General features: G+C 34.0%; 2 protein-coding genes across 3 annotated transcripts in view; one reads left to right on the top strand and one right to left on the bottom strand.

Annotated features, from left to right (window-relative positions):
• Window positions 1-3,314: 3,314 nt before the first annotated feature.
• The window catches only part of LOC149561828 (uncharacterized), a 129,626-nt gene continuing 105,401 nt past the window's right edge, over window positions 3,315-27,539 (top strand). The window contains exon 1 of one of the 2 annotated variants that reach the window (XM_089825366.1): window positions 3,315-3,452. The gene's annotated coding sequence lies outside the window, so the exon portion shown is untranslated. Of the gene's footprint in view, window positions 3,706-27,539 lie in introns of both variants that reach the window. The other variant, XM_089825367.1, reaches the window with a different exon arrangement.
• LOC149561829 (uncharacterized) lies at window positions 20,605-23,232 on the bottom strand. The gene is made up of 5 exons (XM_089827909.1): window positions 23,131-23,232; window positions 22,159-22,923; window positions 21,175-22,013; window positions 20,854-21,077; window positions 20,605-20,743 (listed from the first exon to the last, which is right to left on the bottom strand). The coding sequence occupies exons 2-3, from the start codon at window positions 22,896-22,898 to the stop codon at window positions 21,674-21,676; spliced, it is 1,080 nt and encodes a 359-aa protein (XP_089684035.1). The 5' UTR covers window positions 22,899-22,923; window positions 23,131-23,232; the 3' UTR covers window positions 20,605-20,743; window positions 20,854-21,077; window positions 21,175-21,673.

Below are 27,539 nucleotides of genomic sequence, written 5' to 3'. Positions count from 1 at the left end.
TTGTCAATTGAACTTTTGCTTCTTCTGATCTTGTAAACCGGATCATGAATCTCACATCCAATAATCCCTTGGATCGCTTACACACATTCGTCAAGCACCCTACTTCTTTTCGCACTTCACACTTCATACAACGATCACAATATTCCAATACACTTTACAATCAAGGAAAACATCTTTCATTGATACCATATCTTCATAATAATTCCTTGAGTCAGCCTTGAGGCTTTCTTAATTAATTAAAATAAGATAATTAATTAAGTACAATAACAATAACACTGTTGGCTCACAATCTATATAAAACTTCACACCTACGATACTAAGGCTTGTGCACTCACTGATGTCATCAGACAACTGTCCTCTATCACTACTTGACTACACATCTCTTCATTACATCTCAGATGAAAGATAGTCAACAAACATCAAGAACTACTTTCCCAATACTTTGTCTCTGATCCGCTCTTTGTAAATTAGTTACAACTTCTGTACATCTTTGAATCAGACTCTGTACACTTAAACACAGCATCATGACACTGTGATGAACATGTTTATAACTGTGCTTCACCATACAATTAAACCATTGTCTGTACAATCAAGATCTCTATCTGCTACTCTGCCAGTCTTTACACAAATAATGCTATGTTGACATCAATGACAAACACAATCATGAATGCAACATGTCAATACTCTCCAATGCTCAGGATACTCCCCCAATGTAGTATCATCAACTTTCATGCTAACAGATATTAGCTTAGGTTCATTACCAATCCAAAAACAATTATCATTTGATTCACTACCATTGTTTCTTTATTAATTGTTCAATTTCAAAATTTCTCTTAGTTTATACTTTAATTAAATAATTTTAAAAAATAATTCATTTCCATTTACTCTTCTTATTTATAGTGATTAACAAAATTTTAAAACTATTTAATCACCCAATTATTCTTTGGTGATTGAATAAAGTATTGTATTTTATTTAGTTATTCCTTTTCGAACTATATAAGTCTTCTTTAATAATATAATTATTCAACTTATTTTCCATATGCACACAAATTAAACAATATATTAATTTAAACATTTTATTAATTATTCTCATGCTCCACGTCAATACTTAAATTAAGACCTCATTTTCAATCTTCTATCTAATCTAATCACTCCATATACAATTACTCTTACATATGTAATCAATCAAATTTACAACACCTTTTGATGCAACTTGTTCACATAATCACACAACTAGTTAACTCCTTAATTCTCTCAATCAATTCCACTAATCAATTCTCAACCATTTATCTTCTTATAAGTTTCAATCAATCTCCACAATTGATCAATATTAGGAAAAATATATAAATGCAACCTTAATCTTTATTATTCTCTAAACATCATCTTTAGGCTTTAAGGTTGTCTATTGTTACAATTTCTTGTGCACAATTTAAAGAAAAAAACATCTTTATCATTTATTAAAGATACCTTATAGAGATAATGTAGAAAAAGCAAAGTTTTTTCATTAAGGTATAATTAATTATTTATGCAACTATCTTGACATCCTTCATTGATATAGATGATTTGATTGTGAATTTGAGGGTTTTGTGGTTGAATGTCTTATTCACGTCATTCATTTTGAATCCAAAAATACCAAATAGAAAATAAACTATGAACCACAATACCAACATGACTAAGAGCTCTAAAAGTTCTACCCCAATTCAATATCTAGCATATTATCAAAATAATTTTAAGAACTCAATAAGCACATTCTAAGAATGATGAAATGGTCTCTAAATGACCTATAAATATTTAGTAATCGTTTCTACAACCATCTAAAGACACATGTGCCTCCTCTTGATAGCATGAAGGTGCTCCAAATACTAATTGAATTGCACCTTTTCCATGTGGACCACGTCTCCAATTTCATTTTGGAGAAAGTAGGAACTAGATACTATTGAAAGATGCAATTTAAAGTGATTGAGTTGCATCAAATGAATCCTATCTATCTCATGATAACTTAATAAAAAAAAAACATTTCCATTACTGAATGTATAATCACCTCAGAGAACAATCTATTTCTTTGGCCGACTCTTATAGCCATTGACTTCTTAGTAAATATTGTATGAAGTCCACTAACATTTCTTCACTAGTCACTTAATGTTTCTATTTCTTTTCTCTTTTTCCCCTTTCCATGCTAACTCCCATTTCACCACTCAAATGAGAAACATTAGCTATTAAAACCACAAAAAAGTGATACACCATAGAAATCTCAACCATGAAATGATAAGTAATGCAAGACCATTCCAACACCTTCAATGCTCATACTTCAAACTATAAGGTCAATTACCTCATTGGCATGCCCATCATCACTCTATCCCATTACCATAGCGTAAAAGAATGCATATACTTCCAACTCTACCTAATTCCATCGATACACATTTGTAGGGACTAGTTTTGATCTACAATCCATCTACTCATTTCTCTAGATCAAATTTGAAAATGATGGAACTAGCCTAAGTTTTCTTTGTAAATAGTCAATAAATATAAACAATCCAACCTTAAAGTTTGAATGACTATTATTTACTCTCTTTGACTAGCCATTATAAGTTGAATTAAGTGCAACATTTGTTAAATTGTATGCTAGGTCATTCTATTTAAGGAAAAATTGTAATTCATTTAAAACTATTTAGGATGTATTTAAACATTTGTTGGGAGCATCGTAAAACATAAACTTCCACCAACATTCCAAGGTCTTGTACCCCACTTGCTATCTTTGATCTTTTGTATAATAGAAATAACTAAGTGAGTTATGTTTGTCCAAAGGAAAATATTCTTCTGCTTAAAAGTTTAGACATATTATCTATTTACATTGCCTTCTTTTAAAAACAAATAAGAAAAAATAACGAGAATATTCTAACTTAGAAATTTAATAGTATTTATATTCACATACATTAGTTCAAATCTCAATACATGAAAGTCAAATTTATAGTTAAAAAATAAATTGAAAAATAAATATAATTTTTTAATTTGAGTACATTCATCTCAAATCATTAAATGAACTACAAACACATCTACCTCAATTTTAAAGAAAGTCTACTCTTTACCTATCAAGCATTTAATCCAACACATTTATCAAAACCAACTCAAATATCTGAAAAATTAAATTGTTTTTAAAAATTTCTTACCTATCCACGTATATTCCCTTGCATAAATATTTTGGTACCCAATTAAAAATAAATAAATTTAGTTCGCCCTTTTTTTTAAAAGGAAAAAGCAAAAAAAAGAAGAAGGAATAAGAATAAATAAAAGGAACAAGAATAAATAAAAGAAAAACCTCCGAGAGGACTGTCATCCTGGAGTGAATTATTTTAATGAGCAAACTGTCATATTGAATTGAATTGGGAAAAAAAGGAGCGGACTGTCCACATAAATAATTAAATAAACAAAGATCAGTGAAGGCAGAGCTCGAGGTACAGCACTTTACCCTATCATACTGAATAAAATCCCATTTCTCGTGCTCTTTGTTAAAGCTTGCTCTTTGGAAACGCCACATGTGCATGCTTTTCATTCTAGCTTGCTTTGTTTGTTATAGAAAATTCAGTAAAATGGCATCAGGCTTGTAGTCTCTTTTGTATAGTGCTCGCTATCGCTAATAGCTGTAAATTGGCATCTGGACAGTCAATCAATCGATATTAAAGGCTGCATTTTCCTTATTTTTGATAGGTAAATCATCTGCAGACTTCGTGATAATCAAATTGAATAATATAATTAGAGCTATTTATGCATGTCCCGTTAACCAAAAAGACATGCAAATTAATGGAAGCCACAATGCAGAGCTACTGGGAATGAGGCTTCCAGGCTGACCATCTCAATTGAATGGTGTGAGAGAACCATGAAATTGGGTAGCCCTTTTCAGTCAAGCTCTGTTTTATTCTTAAGCTAAGCTGCTCATAAGCTAAACTCAGAGGAGTACATTAGATGCAGGTGGGTAGGGTTACTGATGGGCTCTGGTAATGATACAAAGATAAGTTGACAAATCTTATCGTGGACGTGCACAAATGGGTTTCATGGGCTAGAGAGGCGTTTGTCTTGTCAGTGCCCTAAAAAACAGTCAATTCACTTTGGGTGTAGATGGATTGCGGCGTATTTTCAAACTCACCAATGAACAAAGTAAATATTTAAAAAAAAATCCCTTGTAAGCTTTCTACAAGGGCGGTCTTATATGCCGACTTGCTGTCGATTTGGCTATGACCTATTAAACAACCTAAATAGGTGATAAATATAAGATATACTAGTGCTTGTATTTGTTCAGCAAGTTTCTGGAACTAACCTTGGAATTGATAAACATTGTGACACAATTAGTTCCAATATGACATAATTAGTTGTAGAAGCTTGCTTAATAAACCTAATAAACCAGAATTCCATCCATATAAAGAGGATAAACAAAGAAAAAGGTTCACGAAAGGTAAATAATTTAAATCCAGAGACTTCGTGCTTTAGGGTTTTAACGCAAAGGTAGGGGCATATAGTAGTAAATAGAATTTGGGATCAGGCGATTAAGAGGTTGATGAAGCTCATATTCCAGTTAGAATTTTAGGACACTGTTGGTATAGAATACAAAATGATTAGCCGGTGAAAATATTTGGGGGCATCCTTCAACATTGTAGCTTGAAATGACCCTTAGAAAGTGTATAAAAGCTTAGGATGTGTGGAACATGCTGGGAAGGACAAGGAAAATTGTTGGATATAGCCCTGCCCTGGAAAACTGTATCGAATGGATTGAAATTTGCAAAGTATGAAAAAATATATAATTATGAAAAGTTTGGAAAACTTAAATTTCGTCATCATGAAAGATCCCCTCAATTTTTATGGGGATTGCTTGTGAAATATATTTAGATTCCAAGAATTCTTTCACTCTCTCTTTGGAGGCTGTTCATTACCTATAGAAAACAGCTACGAAGTATACACGAATAGCCATCCGAATGTAAAAGTCAGAGAGAAGTTTTGTGGCAAAACAGCTCATCGCAGTGATTGCATTCCTTTAAAAAGATGCAGATGTGATTGTCAAATGGTCTTTCAGATTCTAGGTTTATTTGTTTAATTTTTTTAATTTTTGGATTGTTCATTTCCTTTAAAGATTGCTGTGAAAGAATAGCCATTTGAATAAAAAGTCAAAAAGGATTTTTGTTGCAAAACATCTCTTTCTAAAGATTGCTATCCTTTTCTAATATGCTAACAACATTAGAGAGCAGAGGGTGGCAGCTTCGCATTACTAATTAAAGATCGGTGCCTGATTTTATGATGGTATGTGAGAAACGACTTGCATCTCACCTTCAAGATAACAGTACACACCTCTCATGTGATTATAGTAGCAAATTATTGATTGACAGAAATCAAAATTCGGTATTCTGATCTGCAAATCTGAGACTAGCTTGTCTTCAAAGCTCCATCTCGCAAAATTTGTTTTTAAAATAACTTGGAATGCTTGAATGAACACCCAATTCCCTCTTTTATTTCTTTTTCTTGCCCTTCTAGAGTGGGTTCGAATTTCCTTTAGGGTTTCAGCCTTTATTAATATATGTAGGAAATACAATATATTATGATGCAATAAATGGATAATGCAATGTCTGTAAATGGAGATGGACAGTATGTATATATATTTACAACTGTAATTCCAATGCCACAATGGAATACGAGCTTCCAAGGCTATGCCTGCAATAGTTAGAATCTCAATGTGATTCTATGGCTGTCTCTAAAATGACAGTATAACTCGCGCACATTCCCCACTAGCAGTCTCTGATGAACAATGAATTATATGCTACTATTTTAGGGATGATCACAGGCAGTATGCCGTCTCTGATAATCTCTGTAGTGTATATGCAATCTGCTTATTTCTTTGAGCTGTTTCTAATATGGAGATGTGAATATGCTCTGTGTGGTGCCATCTCTGATATGACTGTTATGATGCACTTGGATATAAAAGGTTGCATCAGCAACCAGTAATGCTCAGTGAGAGCGATACGTGCACAAGGGAACAAATATAATATTTATTCTTCATTTGACATCTCTCATAGCTGATTGGCTTTGACTGTTTATATTATTAGGAAAGGCATGATGAATCGCTGGCACCTTTAGTTTATCATAATTGCCATGATCAGTGATAACATAATGACTGGATTGACTATTTATGAATTGCCTTGTTATGTAACCAAAAAACGATTAAGGACCAAATGCATTTAATGAATAAGTGCTGTAATGTTCCCTGCGCCACAGGCCAAGTTGACTCCTCAGCCACAGACCAAAGCAGCTATACATCAGTGGGAAGCAGGTCATATGGAAGGTAAGATGCCTGTATGGTCTGGTAGGAGATGTGGATGGTGTACGTCCTGGCTAATGATATTGTACAGTGCTCAATTCCGTATGGGGTGGCAGGTGGGATTCATACGATCCAAGCTGGATGCACACTACTGGTGTCTGTAAGGTGATAACAAGGAGTACGGTTGGTTGACAAGTTGGAGGATGGGTGTAGGGTATGCAGAAGAAAGTGGCATATGGTAGAGGAGGCTTATGTTGCTGCACAGTGGGAAGAGAAAGTCAATGGTGTACGCAAAGTGTTGTGGCATACAGAATGTGTAGCGGAAGAGATATGATGTCGAGTTAATGCTGCCACTTAGTAGAGAATAGATGGCCTTAGGACTTGAATGTGAGTGCGGTACTTGTATACTATCTTGCCGATGAGTGTGTAGAATCTTGAGTCATAAATTCACCTGTAGAAGGAGTAAATCTAGCACGCAAGAATTGAAATTTATTGTCGTAACAAGAATGATGTTTGCATGCAAAGATGGTGCCTAGAATTGCCAAATCCAAGCAAAGTAATCCACAAGCAGAATAGGGTAGGATTGGAACCCACCAAATTTGACCAAGCCAAGTAGGGAAGGTTTTTAACTTCCGAAATGGCAAACAATAGTGAAATTCCATAGAATTCGCAAATATAAAACAAATAAGTCGCATGTGAAAACAATTTGACCTAATGGACATATATGCCTCGTCGGAGAACTCCCAAGGGAGAAACCAAGTGCCAACACATGACACGACAAACACCTACAAAAAATTAAGATAGGAATGGGCCCTGTGATATACTAAAGCAATCGGTCCCACATTTAATATATTATTTATTTTATAACGGGGATATTGCAAGTGTCGATTGAGATAAGGATCCATTGCTTATATATTTTAATTAGTTTATTAAATTATTACTTTATAACTATTGGTAGTAAACCTACAAATCACACTTCTTTGTATTACAAATTGGTCCATCAATGATTATCATTTTTTATGGTTATTTTCCCCTTTTATTATTTGTAATGTTTACTTCTTTTGTTGTCGTTATCTAATGGTATTGGTCATCCATGTAATTCATGAATGGTCGTTGTCTATCCAATATAGTGGTGGTTGTGGTCGTTCTTTCTTCCCATGTCATTGTGTCTACAACTGCTCATTATAGGATTGTCGGCATTGTTTTGAAGCACTTCTTCTCTATATTATCATTCATACCTAACATTGAAAATGATGTTCTCGTGACCATTGATTATCTATTTTGACCATTTGGTATTGTTGTGCTATGAATTACCTTGTTGTCCTGCATTTTGTCACCACAGAATGTAGGTAACGGTATGAAACTATTTCAAACTATTTTCGCATTTCTCTAAGTTGAATTTGTTATTCAATTGGTTAATGTTGATCGATCAATCAACTCTAATTCATGTAGCAAATTCTTTTACTGAAGTCTTTTGTCAAGTCTTTTTCTTTTTCTGTTTGTCGAGCATGTGTTTGATTTTTAAGGCCTTCATCGTCCTTTCTTTTATTTTTGAGTGTGTGTTTGTTGGTTTTTAGTTCTTCGGTTTTGCTCAAATCATTGCTTTCAATTTCCCCTTCGATTTGATCTAACTTAAGGCTTAATCAAAGTTGTCAGTCAAAAGATATGGCCGTTTTAGAGCCCAAAAAGTGGACCTTTTTGATGCAATTGCACAAATCAAAAATATCATGTTATATTTTTTATTTGACATTCACTTTTTGAAAGTGGGTAAGTGCAAGAAGTTGGGTCTCACTTTTGGGCAAAAAGTGGAAGTGTTTTTCCTATTTTTGAAATTTCTTGTCAATTGATGTCAAAATTTGAGGCACTTAGAGATTGAATATAAAAAAACTTCAAAAATAATTTTTTTTGTGTTCGAAATTTAGTTTTTGAATATGTAATTTATTTGTATACTCATATGATAGATTTTGTTTTTGGTATGGATCTTTAAAAACCACTTTTTCAAAATGCATGTTTCAGGACCATACCACACTCGTGTACAGACATCGTGTACAGACACCATAATTTGACACAAATAAATGAATTTTCATAAATCCTTTTAAAGGGAGTTACCTAATATACCTAAGATTGATGACAATATTTTTTCTTAATTTTTTATTGAATAATTTATTTTTTATTAATTATTAATTGGCTATAAAGGTAAATTTTAAAACCTCTCGTGTATGGACACCATAATTTGATCAAAATTTCACTTTTTTCAAAAATTCTTTTTTTTTAATCTCAAAAGAATTGTATGTAGATTGATGACATATGAATTAATTTAAGAAAAATTATAAAATGAAAAAGTTATTAAAGTTTTAGTGAACTTTACTATTTTACATTTAGGTACCACCTTTCATTAAAAAATAATGCAAAAATAATAAATAAAATCATAGTGCTATAAAATTTATATTTCTGAAATCATGACAGTGAGAGCTCTAATGGGTTTTTGTTTCATAAAAAAATTTGATCGGGAAGACCTTCTAAAAATTATGGCAAGGCATAAATTTGTTAGTTCAATGCCTTAGCCAAATTTTGAGAGGTCAAGGCATAGGCTTGGTCTCACCAAACCTATCCCAAACCAAAATCCGAGGTAGGAGAAAAAAATCCTGCCCAATGTTGTAAGAAACGGGTACCGGTTATTTAAATTCAAAAAACGGGTACCAATTTTGAAAAAGTCAAATTGGCATACAAAATCCCCCCCAAAAAACAAAATTATAAATTTTTAGAAACGGGTACCCGTTTCTAAAAAGTACAATTTTTAAATTTTTTTTGAAAATTAAAAATGGTACCCATTTCTAAAAAGTACAATTTTTAAATTTTTTTTGAAAATTAAAAATGGGTGACATTTTTAATTTTCAAAAAAAATAAAAAAATTGTACTTTTTAGAAACGGGTACCCGTTTTTTGAATTTAAATAATCGGTACCCGTTTCTTACAACATTGGGCGGGATTTTTTTAAAATTTTGAATTGGGCGCCTGAGGCTAAAATGGGTACCCATTTCTAAAAGAGCATGATCCCAATCCACAGACTTCCGCAAAATTGAGACCCAACTCCTTGCTTCTACCCAAGTATAACTTAAATTCACTTTATGTTATGTTTTTAAGTTACTTTATCAATTAAATTTTCACTTAAAGTAACTATAGTGCACTTTATGTTATATTTTTAAGTTGACTTGCTTTTTGATTTTTTACACAAGTGACCATATCAACTATATTGTTCAATTTATTTTTTGACATTTAAATCAAATGCTCTAGTAAATATTACTAATTAAATTATATTTACACTTTATATTGTTAATATGATAATATAAATGTAATTTATGTCCCACTTAAGTAATATTTTATCAATATTCCCCTCTTGCTTAGTATTTTAATTTGAATTAATGAATAAAGTTATGTTATATTGATTATGTAATTACTGATGATGATGCTATTTCGCCTCTAGGTCATGTCTTTATTTCTTGATTAAAATTTTTCTATTATGGCCACTCATTTTTTTTGTTTTAGACTTTTGCATTGGATGTTTCGTTTTTGATGTTGAATTTAAATTTTTGAGGCACATTCTTCTGAATTTTGTCGACAAGGTGACATATGATAGGCCTACCAAAAGGGATTCCTGAGAATTAAGTGGAGGTATAACATTAGGGTATGTGGTTATTAGTGAGAGTATTCGTGCCCCACCCTCTCCCAAGACTTTGAGAATAGGACCAGTGTATATTTGTTGACTGTTATGAGTAATGAAATTTCACCCAAGCATACAACTGGTTAAAGTTACGAGTTAACCTAATAGATTTTTAGATGCAAAAGGTGCATTTGTAGTAATGGACTTGTTTTGTGGCCTGTTAAAGTTAACTATGTAGTTAGTATGTGGGATCAATCATAGGTTGAGCGACATGGTCATTAGACCACCGTCTAAAATCAATTCAAGATCCTTGCAATGTTATTTGAAGACCTAAGATTTTCCCTTAGATACTTTGGTATAGCCGCATTATGTCAGTAATGTAAATTGTGTAAGTGATTGGATTTATTTCCTTATTTGTCTAATTCCAGATTTTGGTATTTTAATGTTCTTTTCTTTTTGCCAGCAACATGATGTGGGGCTATTAAGCCAACTGTATTATTGATGTTACCCCAATGAGTGGGTGTGTGGAATATGGAATATCTATGATATTATTATTATTAGAGACTTTATAAGTATGTTATACTAGATTTGAATGTTGTTTATATGTGACCAATATGTTTTAAGGAGTATTTGACCCTGGAAAATGTAACCATATCAGAGCTATGGATTGAACTTCACTTTTAGTAAGAATAATTAGGTAAATATGTTATCGCCCCTGAGTATGTATATGAATTATTGATCATTATTTTTACAAGAGTAAATTTTGGTATAAGTCTAGACAAGGTCTAGCACAAGACGAACATTTTAGTTGTGCGACTTCCAGGAGGAAGTCAAAAGCTAGTGGGCGAGGATGTAAGGTCCCTCCTTATATGTAATTATCAAATATGAATTCTCTGTTAAAACCATTATAGAAGATTGAAATGGATATGAAGTAATGTTTTATGTTGTGAATGCCCTAATGAAAATTGAGATCAGTTGATACATCCATGTTTTGATACTCAGTGATTTGAGAGCTACTACATTATCTCGACTGTTTAAACTTTAAAATTTTACTAACGATGATACGAGGTGTTTTCACCCAATGATGATGACATTGATTATGGTACCTCGATGATTAAGTTATATGCATTCAGATAGTTTAGTATTCCTTAATTGGTGATGTCTATGATGTTTAGGTATATGCATGTCTAATGATGATTTTCTTCTTGTAATTTAGTTATATGTATGTGTGTATCAAAAAATGGATAAAATGATGTTTCACCTTCCTGCGGTATTCTTATGTTTCAAAATCGTATTCATTTGATTGAGGTTAATTAGATAACATGGTGATTTATATTAAGTTATGCAATTTAAGTTTAAAATATGTTAAGAAAATTTGCATTTGATTGGTACTTAAATTTCGTAATTATACATGAGTATGAGGAAGTTAAGTAATTCTATTCGAATACTTATGTATTACATTTAATCCTATTATCATTTTTTAAAATTTTTTTTTTTTTTTTGTTGGTGTGTTTTTGTCCTGTATTTTGGGCATGACATTTATCAAAATTAAATTGACACATGCTTATTAAAATAAGTTAAATGTGTAAAAATCACTTAAAAGTGGACCTTTTTCATGCCATTGCATGTAAAACTTGTTGGGTGGATATTTTGCAACCGACAGTCTTGGGTAAAAATCCATTTGCAAAATAGGATGACCAGCCACAGCGTGTGAGACAGAGTCTCTCCTACCTTAAAGGGAAGGCTCCCCCTTCTCACCATTCCTTGGCTCAACTCAAGGTAAGCAAGAAGTTGAGAGATTTTGTAAAATGAGTGTTACCAATATCTTTTCTTCTTAACTTTCAAGAAAGAATCCACTTACTCGTGGAGCGAGTAATGGGCAGGGTGAATCTCTAATTACACTTCTATCAAGAGCTGGAAACAGTGATATTGATAAATCTTCACTAACTCAAAGACTAATTGAAGATATACCGGTTTGGCTCTAAGTCCGGTCGTACTTCTATATAAAAAAAAGTCTTACAATTAGGGCACAAGACTCCTAAAAGTAAGAATAATTTAACTATTTTGCCAATTAATAAAAAAATATAAGCTACAGACAAAGCTTCTAGCTATACACTTTCACAATTGCTCCTGGTCAGAGCTTTAGATTCAATTGCTTCTTAACTCTTTTCTATTCAATTCATGGGATACAATACCGTTAACACAAGATAATATGAATCCAAGCTAACTTGAATGAATTATAGACAAAGCTTACAATTCATACAAATAACAATCTCACTTAATCAAAATTAAGTCCCAAATGCTCCTTTGTATTCACTTTCTCTCAATATAGTGCTCACACAAACAAAGTTCTGCCGACACAATTTCTCTAGAGCTCTCTTGCATAAAGATAATGATGATTTTACAATGAGGGGGCACTCCTTTATATAGGCAAAGAAGTTGAGAAAAAGGTGGAGGAAAAAGTGGGAGCAATTCAACCAACTTTGACCTAGTCTAACTAAAAGAGAAAATATAGGGTTACATGCAATTGCACATGCAACTCGCATTACATCTTTTACATACACATGTAACTCGCATTACATGTAATTACACATTTTCATGTAATACATCCTCTCCAACTACAAATATGAAAGAAGAAGAAAGAAGACGGAAAAGAAGGAAACAATCCTAGGGATTGTTCTGAAAGACTTTGTACTTGGCGATGCTATCCTGGATGATCACAGGATCGGAAGTTCCTGTACTTGTACTGTTGCATTCACCTTGGTAACCATGGTGTTGCATCTTTTGATAATCTCCAACTCTCTTTGATGAATTGTTTACTGTCAATTGAAAACTTGATGTGATCAAACTTTTCTCGTTCAAGTTGTCGTGAATTCTTCTTTGTAGATCAACATAAACTGGAGTCTCTGACACTTTGAAAACCTTCTTGACGATGTCTGGATGTACACTCGGAACAACTTTCCATTAGCAGCTTTAACTTTTTTTTTTTTGAAGTAAAGTTCTTGGCGCATGGAAATGCTTACAAATGGAGATTGTTGATTTTCAAATGTGACTCAGGGTCTTCAAGAAGTTATTGCATGAAAAAGGATTACATGTAATTGCAACATGTAATGAGGAATGAAAAGTGAGATGACATGCAAATGTGGATGGAGGACAAACTTTTACATGTAAGTGCGAATGGAAGATGAGGTACAAAGCATGGAAAGATGTGAAAAATGGGAAAACATGTATTTATTCATGAAGACACAAATGCATATGGAGAGATGGAAATAGAAAATGGAAGAGAGATAATGAACTTTATTGTCACCTTTGGTAAAAAGATGGAAGTCAAAGTACATGAAAGATGAAAATGACATCTTTTTGACTTTTCAGAAAGTGACTTTTAATCAATATTGGACCTTTTGGATGCAATTACACGTAACACATTTCGTGTAACCGTGTCGTCTAAATGGAAGCGAAAAGTGAGATGGGTGAAAATGGAAGTGGAAAATGGGATTACATGTATGTGCGGATGGCGAATGAGATGAAAAACATGTAATCACATTTTGTTGAGTGAAAGATGAAGTGTCATGACATGGAAATGAAATGTGAAAGATGACGATGCTTTCGCATGAAAAGAAGCAAAAACATTTATTTTGAGAAAAAAACTTGTAATTTCTCCGAGTGGAGAAAAACTGGCAAACAAGCACAAAACACCAAAAACAAAGGAAACAATGTACCTTCAAAAATAACTCAAACATACCAATATGCAATGCACTTCAAAGCTTGAATTCAAAATTTGGACTTGGGAAAGAACCAAAAACATGAAAATGAATGAAAACTTCATATTTAAAGGAAAAATGCACTTTCCATGGCAAAGATCTTCACAAATGGCAACCATCTAATAATTTTATACATAAAATCAGCAAGATAAGCATGAATTAAATTACAAGAAGGAAGAAGTCCACTTACATGAAGATTAAGTGCCAAATATGAAGAAAAAAGATGCTTTTTTGCTTGAAAAATTCTAAAAAAATGGTGAAACCTTTTCCAGCCTTGCAAATTCAAATGGGAGAGGGCAGTAAACAAGGAGAAATTTTTGCAAAATGCCAAAATGTGCCCTAAAAACTCTTCATATGCCAACATCTTTAAAGATGAAAGCTCATGGGACGTTTTTAGAAAAATGTGTTTCACTATGAATCTCCAAGTAAAATGTTTTGGTGTTTAAACACCAAAATGTGAATCAATATGCAATGTAATCACCCAAAAAGAGAAAATCGATTCATCTTCATGCAAAAATGTTGATAAAAAATGAAGATTTAGGAGTTTTCTACAAAAACGTGCCCTAGATTTGGGCTTTCAAAAATGATTTTCAGCTTGTTAAATTGATCTTTGATGCAAGCAAACTCATCACCAAGCAAAAACGCCTTGAATGCAAGAGATTTCGTGCAAATCCATGAAGAAAAACTCAAGATATGGCCAAAATCGGATTCTTAAGGAGCAAGTGCATATTTTCTTTCCAAAATCGGACCTTTTGATGGACATTACACATTTTAAAATACGCTCTCCTCCAAAATTGCACTTTTTGGAGTCATGCATGTTTTAAAATATGCCTTCAAGTGAAATCGCACTTTTTGGAGTGCATAACATGTTTTAAAATATGCTTATGGGTAAAATCGGACCTTTTGAGGTCACTTGCATATTTTAAAGTGTATCTCACCTTTTAGATGCTTAGGCATAAAAACTTGACTTTTCATGTCATAGCATCGAAAGGGTCCATTTTTGAAGCACTTTTGATGTAATGACATGAAAAGTTTCCTCCAAAGTAAATTTTATATGCAATGGTATGAAAAGTGTCCACTTTTCATAGATTTTACATGCAATTGCATATCAAAAGTCCACTTTTGAAGCCTTTTAGTTATGTAATTCACTTAAAATTATAAAAATGTCACCAAATGGGTCAAAAACAATATTCATTTATCATATTATTCAATATAATACATAAACATCATTTTAAAGTGATATTTAAATAAGTATTTGATTTTTTAAACTAAAAATTTAAAATGTAATTATATAGTTATATAGTTACTTTAAGTAAAAAATTAAAAAGTAACTCAACTAAAAATTATAACATAAAGTGCACTATAGTCACTTTAAGTTATAAATTTAAAGTAAAAGTAACTTAAAAACATAACAAAAGTTAAGTATAATGTTATATTTTTCCAAAAGTGAATGTCAAATTGAAAATATAACATCATATTTTTAATTTGTGCTCTTGCACCTAAAATGTCTACTTTTGAGGCACTAAAACGGGCATAATTCTTGATTGACAACTCCAATTGACCTCTAGGTTAGACTGAATCCAAGGGAAAATCGAAAGACATGACATGAGCAAAACTAAAGGACTAAAAACAAACACCAACTCAAAAGCAAAGAACGAACTCTGAAGGCTTCAAAAATCAAGCAAAGGCTCGACAGAAAGCAAAACGAAAAAGACTTGATGAAGGCCTTCAATAAAAAAATTTGATATTTGAATTGAAATGGATCGATCAATCAACATTAAGCAATTGAATATCAAATTCAAGCTTAGAGAAACGTGAAACTAGCTTAAAAAAGTTTCGTGCTGTTACCAACATTTTGTGGTGACAAAATGCAGGACAACAAAACTCAACTTAAAGTGTAAAATCACTTAGAAATGGACCTTTTTGATGTCATTGCATGTAAACTCACTTAAAATGTGCAATGACATAAAAAAGATGAGCTACATGTGTGATATGCATATGCACTAAAAAGGTGAGCTTTTGCCTTGAGTTGCATATGCATGTAACTTAAATGTTTTTACTTTTTACACCAAAAAGGTGAGTTTTTGCACCAAAGGCACGTATTTGCACTTCCCAAACCTATTTTTGGGCAAAAAACATGTTTTTAAAACATGCATATGCACCAAAAATGTGCATTTTTGCCTTGGGAGAGCCCATCACATGTTGGTCTATAAAAGATGCTATTGGGTCTATGTTGCATATTAAAAACATGTAATCACACAAAAAAAAGTCTGTTTTGCAGTCAACTTCATGCATTTGCCCTTCCAAAACCCGTTTTTGAAGAATTTCATGACTTTGGCCTCCAAGAACCTGCTTTATGGTGATTTTTTCTAGATTTTTCCATAGGATGACTTGAAATCTTTCCCACAAGAGGCATTTTTGCATCCTCATGCATTCCCATGCATTTGACAACTTCATTCATGTGACTCAAAATCACATTGTTAAATCCCGAGAGCAATATCACAACCTCATTCATGCTAAAAACATTTTATTTCAGCCTCATTTGGAGCTACGTTTTGGACAAAAACACCCAGATTTGAGCCTTCAATATTCACGTTTTGGCCAAATAAGGGGTTGTTTTGGAATGCTGATCATTGTATATGCATTTGGGAAAGTCATGTTTGCATTCACAAGTCAAAAATGACTCAAAAACATGCATTTTTTGGCCACATTTTTGCAAAAACGGCCCAGATTTTTGCATTAAAAAGTCATGTTTTTGTTCAAAAAAAAAAAAAAACCTTTCTAGCCCATACCTTTGATCAAGAGGGGTCGTTTTTGAGTTTTCATGCATGCTATTGTCTTCGAAGATTACATTTTTGGCATTCTCATGTCAAATTTGACCATTGAATGTCCATTACATGCAAGTACGAAAGACGTCAAAAAGTTATTTGAAAATCCGAATTGGAGGAAGAATTGGTCTTCAAAATCTATAAATCTTACTATTTTGGCTCATAACCTCCAAGTAAGTGGACATTTTCAAACTTGCTCATCAATTCATGCTTATCTTGCTATTTTCATGCATATTATGGCTTGTTATTGCACACTTGTCCAAATATATGCCATGAATAGTGCATTTTTCCTTTAAATATGATGAAATGGTTCATTTTCATGTTTTTGGTTTTTTCCCAAACTCCAAATTCGAATTTGCATGTTGATATGTTTTAGTCTTTTTCCAAAGGTACGTTCTTCATTTCGAGTTTGTCTTTGTGTTTTGCATGTTTGCATTTCGGTTGTTCTTCTTTGTAAAGAACTTGCAAGTTCTTTCCCAAGAACTCATTTTACTCCATCTCCCTCTTCCATTTCATGCAAGAGTATCATTTCATTCCATTTCCATCTTTCCATGTCACAACACTTCGCATCTCATTCGTCAAATGCAATTACATGTATTTCATCCCATCTATCATTCGCACGTACATGTAATCTTATTTTCCATTTCCATTTCCACTCATCTCTCACTTTCCGCATCCAATTGCACGACACGATTATATGAAAAGTCTTACATGTAATTGCATCTCTAAAACCTGTTTTCTACTAAAAGTCACTTTTTAAAAGGTCAAAAATGTCATGTGCATGTTTTTCCATGTACTTGACTTTACCTTTCCACGAAGACAACTATAAAGTTCACTTCTCATCAAGTTACATTGCATTTCCATCTTTCCATATGCACTTACATCCGCATGAGCAAATACATGTTATTCCACTTCCCGTGTCATTATGCGTTTCATCTCATCTGTCATCTGTACTTACATGTAAGCTTATCCTCCATCCACATTCGCATGTCATCTTACTTTCTGTTTCTCATTACATGTTGCATATACATGTAATCCACTTTCTATGTGATGACATCTTGAAAGCCCAAGTCACTTTTTAAAAGTCAAGAGTTTTTATTTATGCGCATTCCCATGCACTTTCATGTCCCAAAGCATATTTATCACCCACTTCATGTTTTCTCTCTCCACCTATCATTTTCCATCCTCTACATATGCTTTTCAGTTCATTTACAACCATTACATGTGTTTCATAAGTATTTAGTCCATACTTCGAATACCCACTCCTCATGGATTTGTCATTGTAAGTCAAATTTCAAAGCGTTCATGGGTTCAATCCTATTGAAACTTTCATGTTGCAACAAGTCAAGATATGCATGGATTCCTATAAAGAATGAAGACATGCAGTAAAGAAGGCGTGCTTCAAATCAAAGAAGCGATAATTCTTCTAGTCTTCATTTTTCCAATGTTTGTCTGAGAACTTGAGTTCATGATGGAATGTGCCAAGCACTTTGTGTCAAAACAAAAAAAAATGTTAAAGGTGCTGGTGGAAAGTTGTTCTGAGTTTACATCTGGACATCGTCAAGGAGGTTTTCAAAGTGTTAGAGACTCCAGAATGTGCCAATCTACAAAGGAGAATTCACGACAACTTGAACGAGAAAAAGGTTGATCACATCAAGATTTCAAATGACAACGGATAATTCATCAAAGAGAATCGAAGGCTATCAAAAGACGCAACACCATGGTTATCAAGGTGAATGCAGTGGCACAAAATACAAGAACTTCCGATCCTATGATCATCTAGGATTGCATCTCCAAGTACAAGGCCTTTTAGAACAATCCTTTCCTTATCTCCCGTCTTCTTTCTTCTTCTTACATGTTTGTAGTTGGAGAGGATGCATTGCATGAAATGATGTAATTAAATGTAATGCGAGTTGCATGCAACCCAATAATTTCTCTCTTAGTTAGACCAGGTCAAAGTTGGTTGAGTTGCTTCCAAATTTTCCTCCACTTTTTCCTCAACTCCTTTGCCAAATAAAGGAGTGCCCTCTCCTTGTAAAAATCATCTTTTGTTGTATACAAGAAAGCTTTGCCAAACTTGTGTAAGCAATACTTTGATTGTGTAGTATGAATTTGGGAGAAAAGTGAATAAAAGAAGTAATTGAATTTAAAGCTTTGACGGGAAGCAATTGTGATAGAGAAAATTAGAAGCTTTGACTCTAATTTGTGCCTATTGTCTTTGATTCATGTTATTATTGTGTGTTCAATAATAGAGCATAGTGATTTAAGAAGCAATCGAAGCTGAAGCTTTGATTGGGAGCGGTTGTGACAATACATAGACTAGGAGCTTTGATCGTAGCTTGTATTACTATCTCAAATTCACAAAAAATAGTAAGAATTCCTTACTTTTGGAAGTTTTTGTACCCCAATGGTAGAGGTTATTCTTATAGAATAGGTTAAAACAAGACTTAGAGGTAAACTTGTATGTTTTTAGCTAGCCTTTGAGTTAGTGTTAGTTTATCGGTATCACTGTTTACAACTTTAGATAGAAGTGTAGTTTGAGGTTTCATCTTGCCCATTACTCGCTCCACGGGTGAGTGGATTCTTTTCTGAAAGATAAGAGGAAAGAATACTAGTAACGCCCCTTACAAAATCTCTCAACTTCTTGCTTACATTGAGTTGATCCAAGGAATGGTGAGCAGGGGGAGCCTTCCCTTTAAGGTAGGAGAGACTTTGTTTCACATGCTGAGGCTATTCATCCTATTTTGTGACTGAATTTTATCCAAAACTGTCAGTTGCAAAATATCCACCCAACATACCTGACCATTCAAAGGTGTATAAATTTATTATTCTTGCCGATTAGACAATGATGTATAAGTTTAGGCTTTGGTGGTGTTAATATGACTGAGTCAATGGTCTCCTCTGGTATATGTTTTGATAGTTGTATTCTTCAAACCATAATTGGAAAACTCGCCAAATGCAAAAACTCGCCAAGCCCCCCAAAAGTTTAATCGGGAAAAACTCGGCGATTTAAAAAAAAAACTCGGGAAAAACTCGGGAACCTAAAAAACTGCTGAAATTTAATTAAAAATACATTTATTTTGCAAAATTTAATGAGAAGATGCATCTAATAAGTTAATTAAAGACAATACAAAAGAAAGAAACAAAGTTTAGATATATATAAATGCATAATGCGTACAAAATTGCATTCTCATGCAGAATGCTCATGGTAGGAAGCAAAATAGTAAATTACTAAATAGTTTCAATCTGTCAAACTAGAAGTAAATACTAAAAGTCTAAATACATCAATACAATGTGACAATGCCAATCACATCTTCCTCTTTCCACTTGCACTAGCAGGAAAGCGAGGGGGTCTAATCCTAGAAGAAGTGCCCCGCACTGGGATAGGGCGTGAGCTGCATGACTGTGAACTCTGTGGCTGTGCCCCCTCGCTCGACGTCCCTACTGACTGGCTCGGCGTCCTAGAAGAGGATGCATCTCCACCTAATGGTAATGTCTGATCCTCGCCTGAATCATCATCATCCTCGTCCTCATCCTCAATGTCATCCATAGTGAACTGAAAATCAGTGTCAACCTCCCCCTCCATGGCCTGCCTCTCCAAATCAGCGATCTCATCTGGTGTAAAAAATGGACTTGGCTCCTGTGCTGTCCAATCAGAATAAGGATCTATCTCATCTAGATCAAGCGGACCAGGTAGTTCTAAGAGCTGTGACTTTTTTATGCGCAACTTAAGATTATAATGCACATAAACAAGGTCATTAAGCCGTTTTTGAGTCATTCTGTTTCTTTTCTTTGTATGGATGGACTCAAATAAGCTCCAATTGCGCTCACAATGGGATGAGCTACAAGGTTGGGATAGGACTCTGAGAGAAAATTTTCTTAAATTGGGGGTATTGCCACCCCAACTTGCCCACCAAGCATCTGCAAAACAAAATTTAAAAAGTTGTAAAGCAATAAAAAAAAAAATCAGAAGCACAACTTATCAATTAGCAAAAGTTTTAAAGTTTGACGCTTTACCTGGTGCTTGAGTAGATTTTGCTAGCATAGAAGAGAACAAAGGACCCCTTGATTCCACATAGATTTGTTGTTCGGTCACAATAAGGTCTCTCTCCTCTTCACTTGATATCATTCTCTCAATGCATTTAGAGAGACCTTCCATGACCTCTCCATTAGGATTTGAGTAGGAATCATCAGCCCTAAAACAAATAGAAAATGATATCAAGTCTTACTACACAACCTTAAAAAGTAAAGTAAAATAAAGACTTATTAAAATCCCAACTTCAAGGACAATCAATTATCATAGTACCTGAATTTGGGATTGAGGAACTAGCCTGCTGCATGAATAGGTTGGTGGAGCATATTGTTCCACCTCCTATCAATTATTTCCCAAATGGGGTCAAATCTGAGACTGTCCCCGTGATAGTAACTTCTAACAGCCTCTTTCGCCCTATCCATGGCCTCATAAAGACCTCCCATTGGGGATTGCTGCCCATCACATGTGCGCAAGACTAGAACCAGGGGCAGAGACATCTACATTTGAAATTCGAAAAATACAAATTAGTTAATAACATAGTAAGTTATGAATTGAAAATGAAACTTGAATAAACTAAAAATATAATGAAGTTACCTCCACAATCTCCTTAGCCTTTGCAAAAAAGCTATCATCAAAGACTATTCGTGCCACAGCTTCTCCTTCGGGCTTCTTTGAGTAAGGTGAAGCAACCCAATCAGCACACACAAACATTTGCTTCAAAGCCAATATATGGTCAAGAATACTTTGCAACGTCAAGAAGACCGTTGCAAACCTTGTCATAGCAGGTCTCATCAAATCTTTGCCTTTAGTGGCTTTTCTCATCAAACTGAGAACCCATGGGTGATTATAGATATATTTCGTGACTCGCCTAGCATCTTCCACAACTGGACTCACCCAATCAAGTTTTCCTATGTCCTCCAAAAGAAGGTGAAGGACATGTGCTGCACAAGGTGACCAAAAAAGTGTGGGATGCCTCTCTTGGAGGATTCTACCTAAAAGATTAGCAAAAAATCAATAATCAGTAACAAACTTTCCATATTTAGTATTTACAAATTACATCAAATCTAAATTGAATAATACCATAGCATTACATTCATGATTCATATTGATTCAAATATAAAAAATTAAATCTACCTGCTGCCACATATGCTGCTGCATTATCTGTGATTATTTGCACCACATTCTCTATTCCCACCTCCATGACAACATTCTCTAACATTAAAGCCAATGTGGCTGCATTTTTCACTTTGTTGGAGGCATCGACAGATTTCCAAAACACCACATCATCTTTGCAAGCAATCAAGAAGTTAATAATGGTTCTACTTCTTCCATCTGTCCACCCATCAGATAAAATGGTGCAGCCATACTTCTTCCACTCTTTCTTTTGGTCTTCTATCAACAATCTTGCCCTACCAACCGCTTTGTCAAGCAACCTACAAAATTTAAGTGTAATATTAAATAAAGTGTAAGTGTTAGTAAAAAATTAGGAAATAAGTTATAACAATTAAGATTTAAAATATAACAATGAACTAAAGTGAATCTCAATTATTTACAATTACTAAATAGTAAAATACTAACCTTCCACTCATATCCTTGCGATTAGGCGGCTTGTACCCTTTGCCTGATATTGTCATTGCATTCACCATATTGACCCAATAGGGACTATCAGCGGCATTCATTGAGATATTGTTGAAAAACCAAAAATCAGCTGCTGCAATATCAGTTTGCTCATGCATCTCCTTAAACCATGCAGTGCCCTCTAATGATGGTTGTGCTCCAGGTGTGTTCCTGGGCACAAAATAACCACCTATCCCTGATGGGGATCCGGATGGTGATGATGAAGAAGTAGGAGATGTAGAAGAAGTGGAACCGGTAAAAGAGAAATTTTGTTTGCGGATCCGTGGGCCACGAAGAGATCCTGGTATGTTCTCAAGTGCTTCTTCTTCCTCTTGCATATCAAAAGGAGCTCCTTCAGATTCAGCTATGGCTGCCCTCATAGATAATTTTGCCCTCTCCCTATTCAATTTTTTCTCTTCAGCAGCTGCAAGTAGGGCATGGATGAATCTTTTTTCTTCATCAGTTACCTTGAGACAAGGATTTGAGTCATGTTTCTTTATGCCTGCAAGGTGGTATTTGAGGCGGTTTATGCCTCCAGAAATAATTCTCTCACAGGGAATGCATATCACCTTCCCAATATCATTTGGACTTGGAGCTTCATAGGCATACTGCCATGCCTTATCTCTTGCATTTTTAGGCCGAGTGCCTATATATCCAGATGGGCATGGTGTTTGTGGCCACTCTTCTTGCGGGTTTGTCATGTTTTCTTAATGCTTGTCCGCTGCCCTACACATAAATAATTAAATTTATAGAAAAACGAATAAACAAAGTTAGAACTTAGAGTTAAAACTTAGAAGCTAGAAGTTTAGAACAACTAGCCACTAGGGTTTCAACTTTCAAATGATTTGAAATCATTTACAAACAACAACAAAAACAATAAAAGCTTTGCTTAAAACTATAAAAAGTTTTCAAACAATGATAAGATGAACATACCTGGAAAGAAATTTCTCTTCTAAATTCGGTTAGAATCCTCCAAAATCCACTCCAATCTGCCTTTAATCACTTGCAATCAGCTAAAACCTTCTTTGCTCCACACAAATGAAAGAAACAATGCAAATTTGACCTATTTAGGCGTCTGGCCGCGGGTTCCCTGAACCGCGAGTTTTTTTACATAACTCGCCGAGTTTTTGACTAAAACTCGCCGATTACTCGGCGAGTTTTTGGACTCACGCCGAGTTTTTTGGCAGGCGAGTTTTTGGGCGATTTACTCGCCGTCCCAAAACACTCGGCGAGTTTTAAAAACTCGCCGAGTAACCGGCGAGTCTTCCATCTATGCTTCAAACTATAATTTTCAGTGTGGTAGTTATTTGTAACCGATAATTCTTAGTTTATAGTTAGTATTATGTCTATTTTTCAATAATAAGTTTATATCTATAATTTAAACTAATTAAATCATTTATTGATCAATATTCTCTGGGTATTGTAATGTGGATACTACAATCTAACTTGGCAAATAATTAAATTATTTTCCAAATTATCCATGGCTTGCTTATGTGGACCCCAATCTAAGTTTTATGTAATGTGGACTGATGTTGTTTGACCATTGCGAGCTAACCAATAGTCTTCTCCTAAAATTTAGGAAACTCCTAAAAAACTTTTCAAAAGTTCCTAGGTTGATCTTGGACGTCTCTTGGTGTGTCCTAGTAAATTCCAAGTTAGAGTTCCCTGACTCAGACTCGACAATGCCCACTTAACTTGTGACTCGTCGATAACTCAACAAAACAAATAAAAACCTTTTAAATTATATACATTTTAAATTTATATATAATTATATATCATATTCCATTACTTAGATCAAGTTATAAAACATCGTCCAGGTCTTCTTGGCTTGGCGGCTTGAACTACTCGCACGTCTTGCGGAGAGTCATGAAACTATGCTCCCAGTACATCCTTAAAAATCCTTAAAAATAGTGTTTCCTCCTAAAGTCTAGGAGACTGTTCTAGTATAGTCAAATTGGCTTATAAAGACTTGATATGTCTCCATAAACTCCTCAATGGGTCCCTTATGCAATCTGTTGGCCGAAACCATATAATAAGCCAGCCGTAACTATCAACTAACCTGCCTAAAGAGTGGACACTAAGTGTTTTTATGCTATAGTTATTGCAATTAATTGCTTTTGCCTATAAGACATCAAAGTTTCAACAATTTAGTTAGCTGCCCCTTGGAGCCTTAATCTAAATTTGGATTGGCTCAGTTCTCACCTCCCAACATCCATGAATATTTTGGGTTTAAGGAAGCAATTATAGATTATATGTTAAGGTCGAGAAAGTATAGACCAAAATTGCAGAGAGTAACTTTGACGAAAAGGGAAAGATGTTACCTTTGCACCAATGCTTAAAAATCAATCGTTGTATAGATTTTGGAGTTCCAATTGAGACCGGTTGAACCTCAAAGATACCCAAGTCTTTGAATACAAATAAGAATGAGAAAACACAAGCTAAAAAGCATTGCTCAAAGTTATGCACTTGTATAACCCTAAATGTGTTATATCCTAACATAGAGAAGTTGATGTGTAGTTACAACATATTGTGTTGATGATCAGCTTCAATGAAAATAGAGTGATTCAAATGAAAATTTATAATCATTTTGGTGCAAATATAAGGAAGTACAACTTTGTAGTGGTGGTCAACCTTTCATTATCTCCCATGAACTGATGAACATTATATGAATAAATGGTAGGGAGGATAACAATTCCAAAGGATCAAGGAGTTTCACTGAGTTTTGTACAAAATACCTTCTAGAGATGTTTAATTGGCAACATTCCAAACTCGTATAGGTTTAAAGTTCACATGCATGAAGAATGAGAACACCCAATTTTAAGACCTCATAGGTTTCTTATATTGCTAACCAAGGTTGCACTAAGTCAAGGGTACTTGGAGACTTTGAAGACCACTATTGGTATCAGTATTGTTATTTTTCAATATAGGAGATGAGGGTACTAGGATATGCTAATTTATTTGTCATTTAATAAATTAATATGTTTAGAAAATCTAGAAATGGGTGTACATTTGTGTAGTTAAACGTGAATATAGACAAAGTAAATAGGGAAATTGAAGGCAATAGCCCAAACTAGCAAGTTGAGTCTTTCAACACTACAAATCCTTTTGCTATTCTTTGTGATTATATATACGAGAATGTGAATTTGGATTATAAATGAGAATATGAATCTAGACACACAAAAATGAAGAAAGAAAATGTATATCATAGGAAAATTCCCGACTTTAGGGTTCTAATAGAATTCACACCCACTGTGTATACCACAAAGTCTATAAAAATGAATTTAAAATAACAAGAATACAAAAAATATGAATATCTTTGGAGTTTTGCATCGAACTGCAAATTGCTAAAATAGTAAATACTTGTGGTCTTGTTAGCTTGTGTTGATTCTTGTCTTGTGTTGGCTATTGTTTCCTCTTCTATGATGTGTTTATTTTCCAGCTTCCTAGTCCACATAACTTTTAACTTTTAGAGATTTTTGTTTTTATTTGTATGGCAGTTGACACCTTCTATGACGGAGACAACAAGAGTCTTTGGGAGACTGTAGTTAAAAGTCTCCTAGAATTGAAGACATCTTTGGCAAAGTCTCTAGTATTGGAGATGTGTCTTTGTCTTTGTCGAGTTTTAAATATATGCGTGTTAATTCTAAAAAAGATGTCATTATAAACTTGCATGCATTAAAACATATGTAAAAAGGTTTTAAAAGTGCGTTTGCATATGCAAAGTGATTCAAAAAGTCCGTCATTATGAACTTAAGTAATTAAAGACTCAACGGTGGCTTGTTTTGGTCTAGATACATGTGCGTTTGCCTTCTACCTTTAAAAAACCCGCTTTTATTAACTAAAAGGCAAAGTAGTGATTCTTCACCAAAATGCATGTGTAAATACCATCCAAAAGTGTCTTTATGATTTATAACTTGTGTTTTGATAAATAAAAGACAAGTGACGATTTCATGGGCAAATACATGTGTAAATGTTTTAAAACAACACGTCATTATTCATCCCAATAGCTGTTTTTTTCTATTTGAGAACTGGGTGGCGATTTATGAAGCATTTGCAGAGCTGCAATTTCCCAAAAAAAAGCCCATCTAGGTCATGTTTTTGATCAAAAACAGCTTGGAGATGAAAAATTTCAAGTTTTCAGAGCTGCTTTTGGAATTTGTAAGTCTGTCTAGGGCATGTTTTTGGCAAAAACGGTTTTGCTGAAGCAAATGCAAGGTTTCACACTTGAATTTGAAGTTAGAAACTCACCTAGGACACAAAAATGGGATTTCCAGCTTGTTTTCTTCATTCATACCCATATTTCTTCCTTCTTGGATGTTGTTTTTGTTTCCAATTGCATCTTGTATCAAGCTCAACAAATATATTCAAATTTGACTCTTTCAATCCTGTTGCTAAACTTATGCATTTTGTTTCTCCCTCTTAGTCTATATAAACATCTTTTGAGGATTTTTCTAAATCCGAAAATCATTTGGATTTATTTTGAGATTTTTTCAGAGATTTTGGGAAGAACTTTTCTCTTGTTTTCCCAAAAGAGGTAAATTTTTCTTGTGCAATTTTGGGGCTTGTTTTCCATGTGTAGTATATATTTAAAAATGCAAGTCTTTCATTTCATTTTTCAGATTTGCATGCTTTTAGTTTTTGATAATGATCCTCCTTTCTTCCATCCCATTTTCTTCAAGTTGCATATGTAAGAAGCTTTTTATTCTTGCATATGCAATTAGGATTAAACACCCTGTTTTTATTATATCACTTCAAAAAGAACAAATATTTCCCTTATGCAATGCAAGCTAAAAAGCCCACTTTTAAAGTCTTTTGCATGCACTTTTCCCCTCTTTGCCAAGGCTGTAAATGGACTTAAAAATCTCGTTTATATGCATTATGATCCTTCCAATTGACTTGTAGTGGGACATAAAAACCCCACTACCGAGCAAGATACCTTAGCTCATATGTGTGTACCAATCCAGCCTTTATATGCATTATGATCCTTCCAATTGACTTGTAGTGGGACATAAAAACCCCACTACCGAGCAAGATACCTTTAGCTCATATGTGTGTACCTAAAGCTTGCTGTCCACTCCTATGGAATGCCTCAAGAAAATTCTATTTTTGAGTTTTTCCCTCATTTAAAGAGAGTTGGTTATGCCTAAAATCCTTCATCCTTTGTTTCTCAAAGGCCTTCCACTTATATCCTATTCGCATACTCTTCCAGATATGCAAAGTTCGAGCTTGAAAGGTCATGTTATGGCTTTTTTGGTGACTAAAGAATGACGACATACAAAGAAAGGGATGAAAGATGGAATGATTGCAGACATAAAATACTTTCAAGATAGAGGTGGGAAGAA

The sequence above is a fragment of the Cupressus sempervirens genome, chromosome 4 (assembly GCF_028749045.1).
Source record: "Cupressus sempervirens isolate cs-2001-9-10 chromosome 4, ASM2874904v1, whole genome shotgun sequence".
In the NCBI taxonomy this organism is placed as follows: Eukaryota; Viridiplantae; Streptophyta; class Pinopsida; order Cupressales; family Cupressaceae; genus Cupressus; species Cupressus sempervirens.
Note: the sequence above shows the minus strand (reverse complement) of the source record. Positions and strands in the feature narration are given on the sequence as shown.

Bases quoted from the DNA above. Each gene is read 5' to 3' on its own strand.
- LOC149561829 (XM_089827909.1), bottom strand. From the start codon at position 22,898: ATGACAAACCCGCAAGAAGAGTGGCCACAAACACCATGCCCATCTGGA. The intron at 22,014-22,158 runs GTTAGTATTTTA...TAAATTTTGTAG, and splicing joins CGCAAGGATATGAGTGGAAG to GTTGCTTGACAAAGCGGTTG.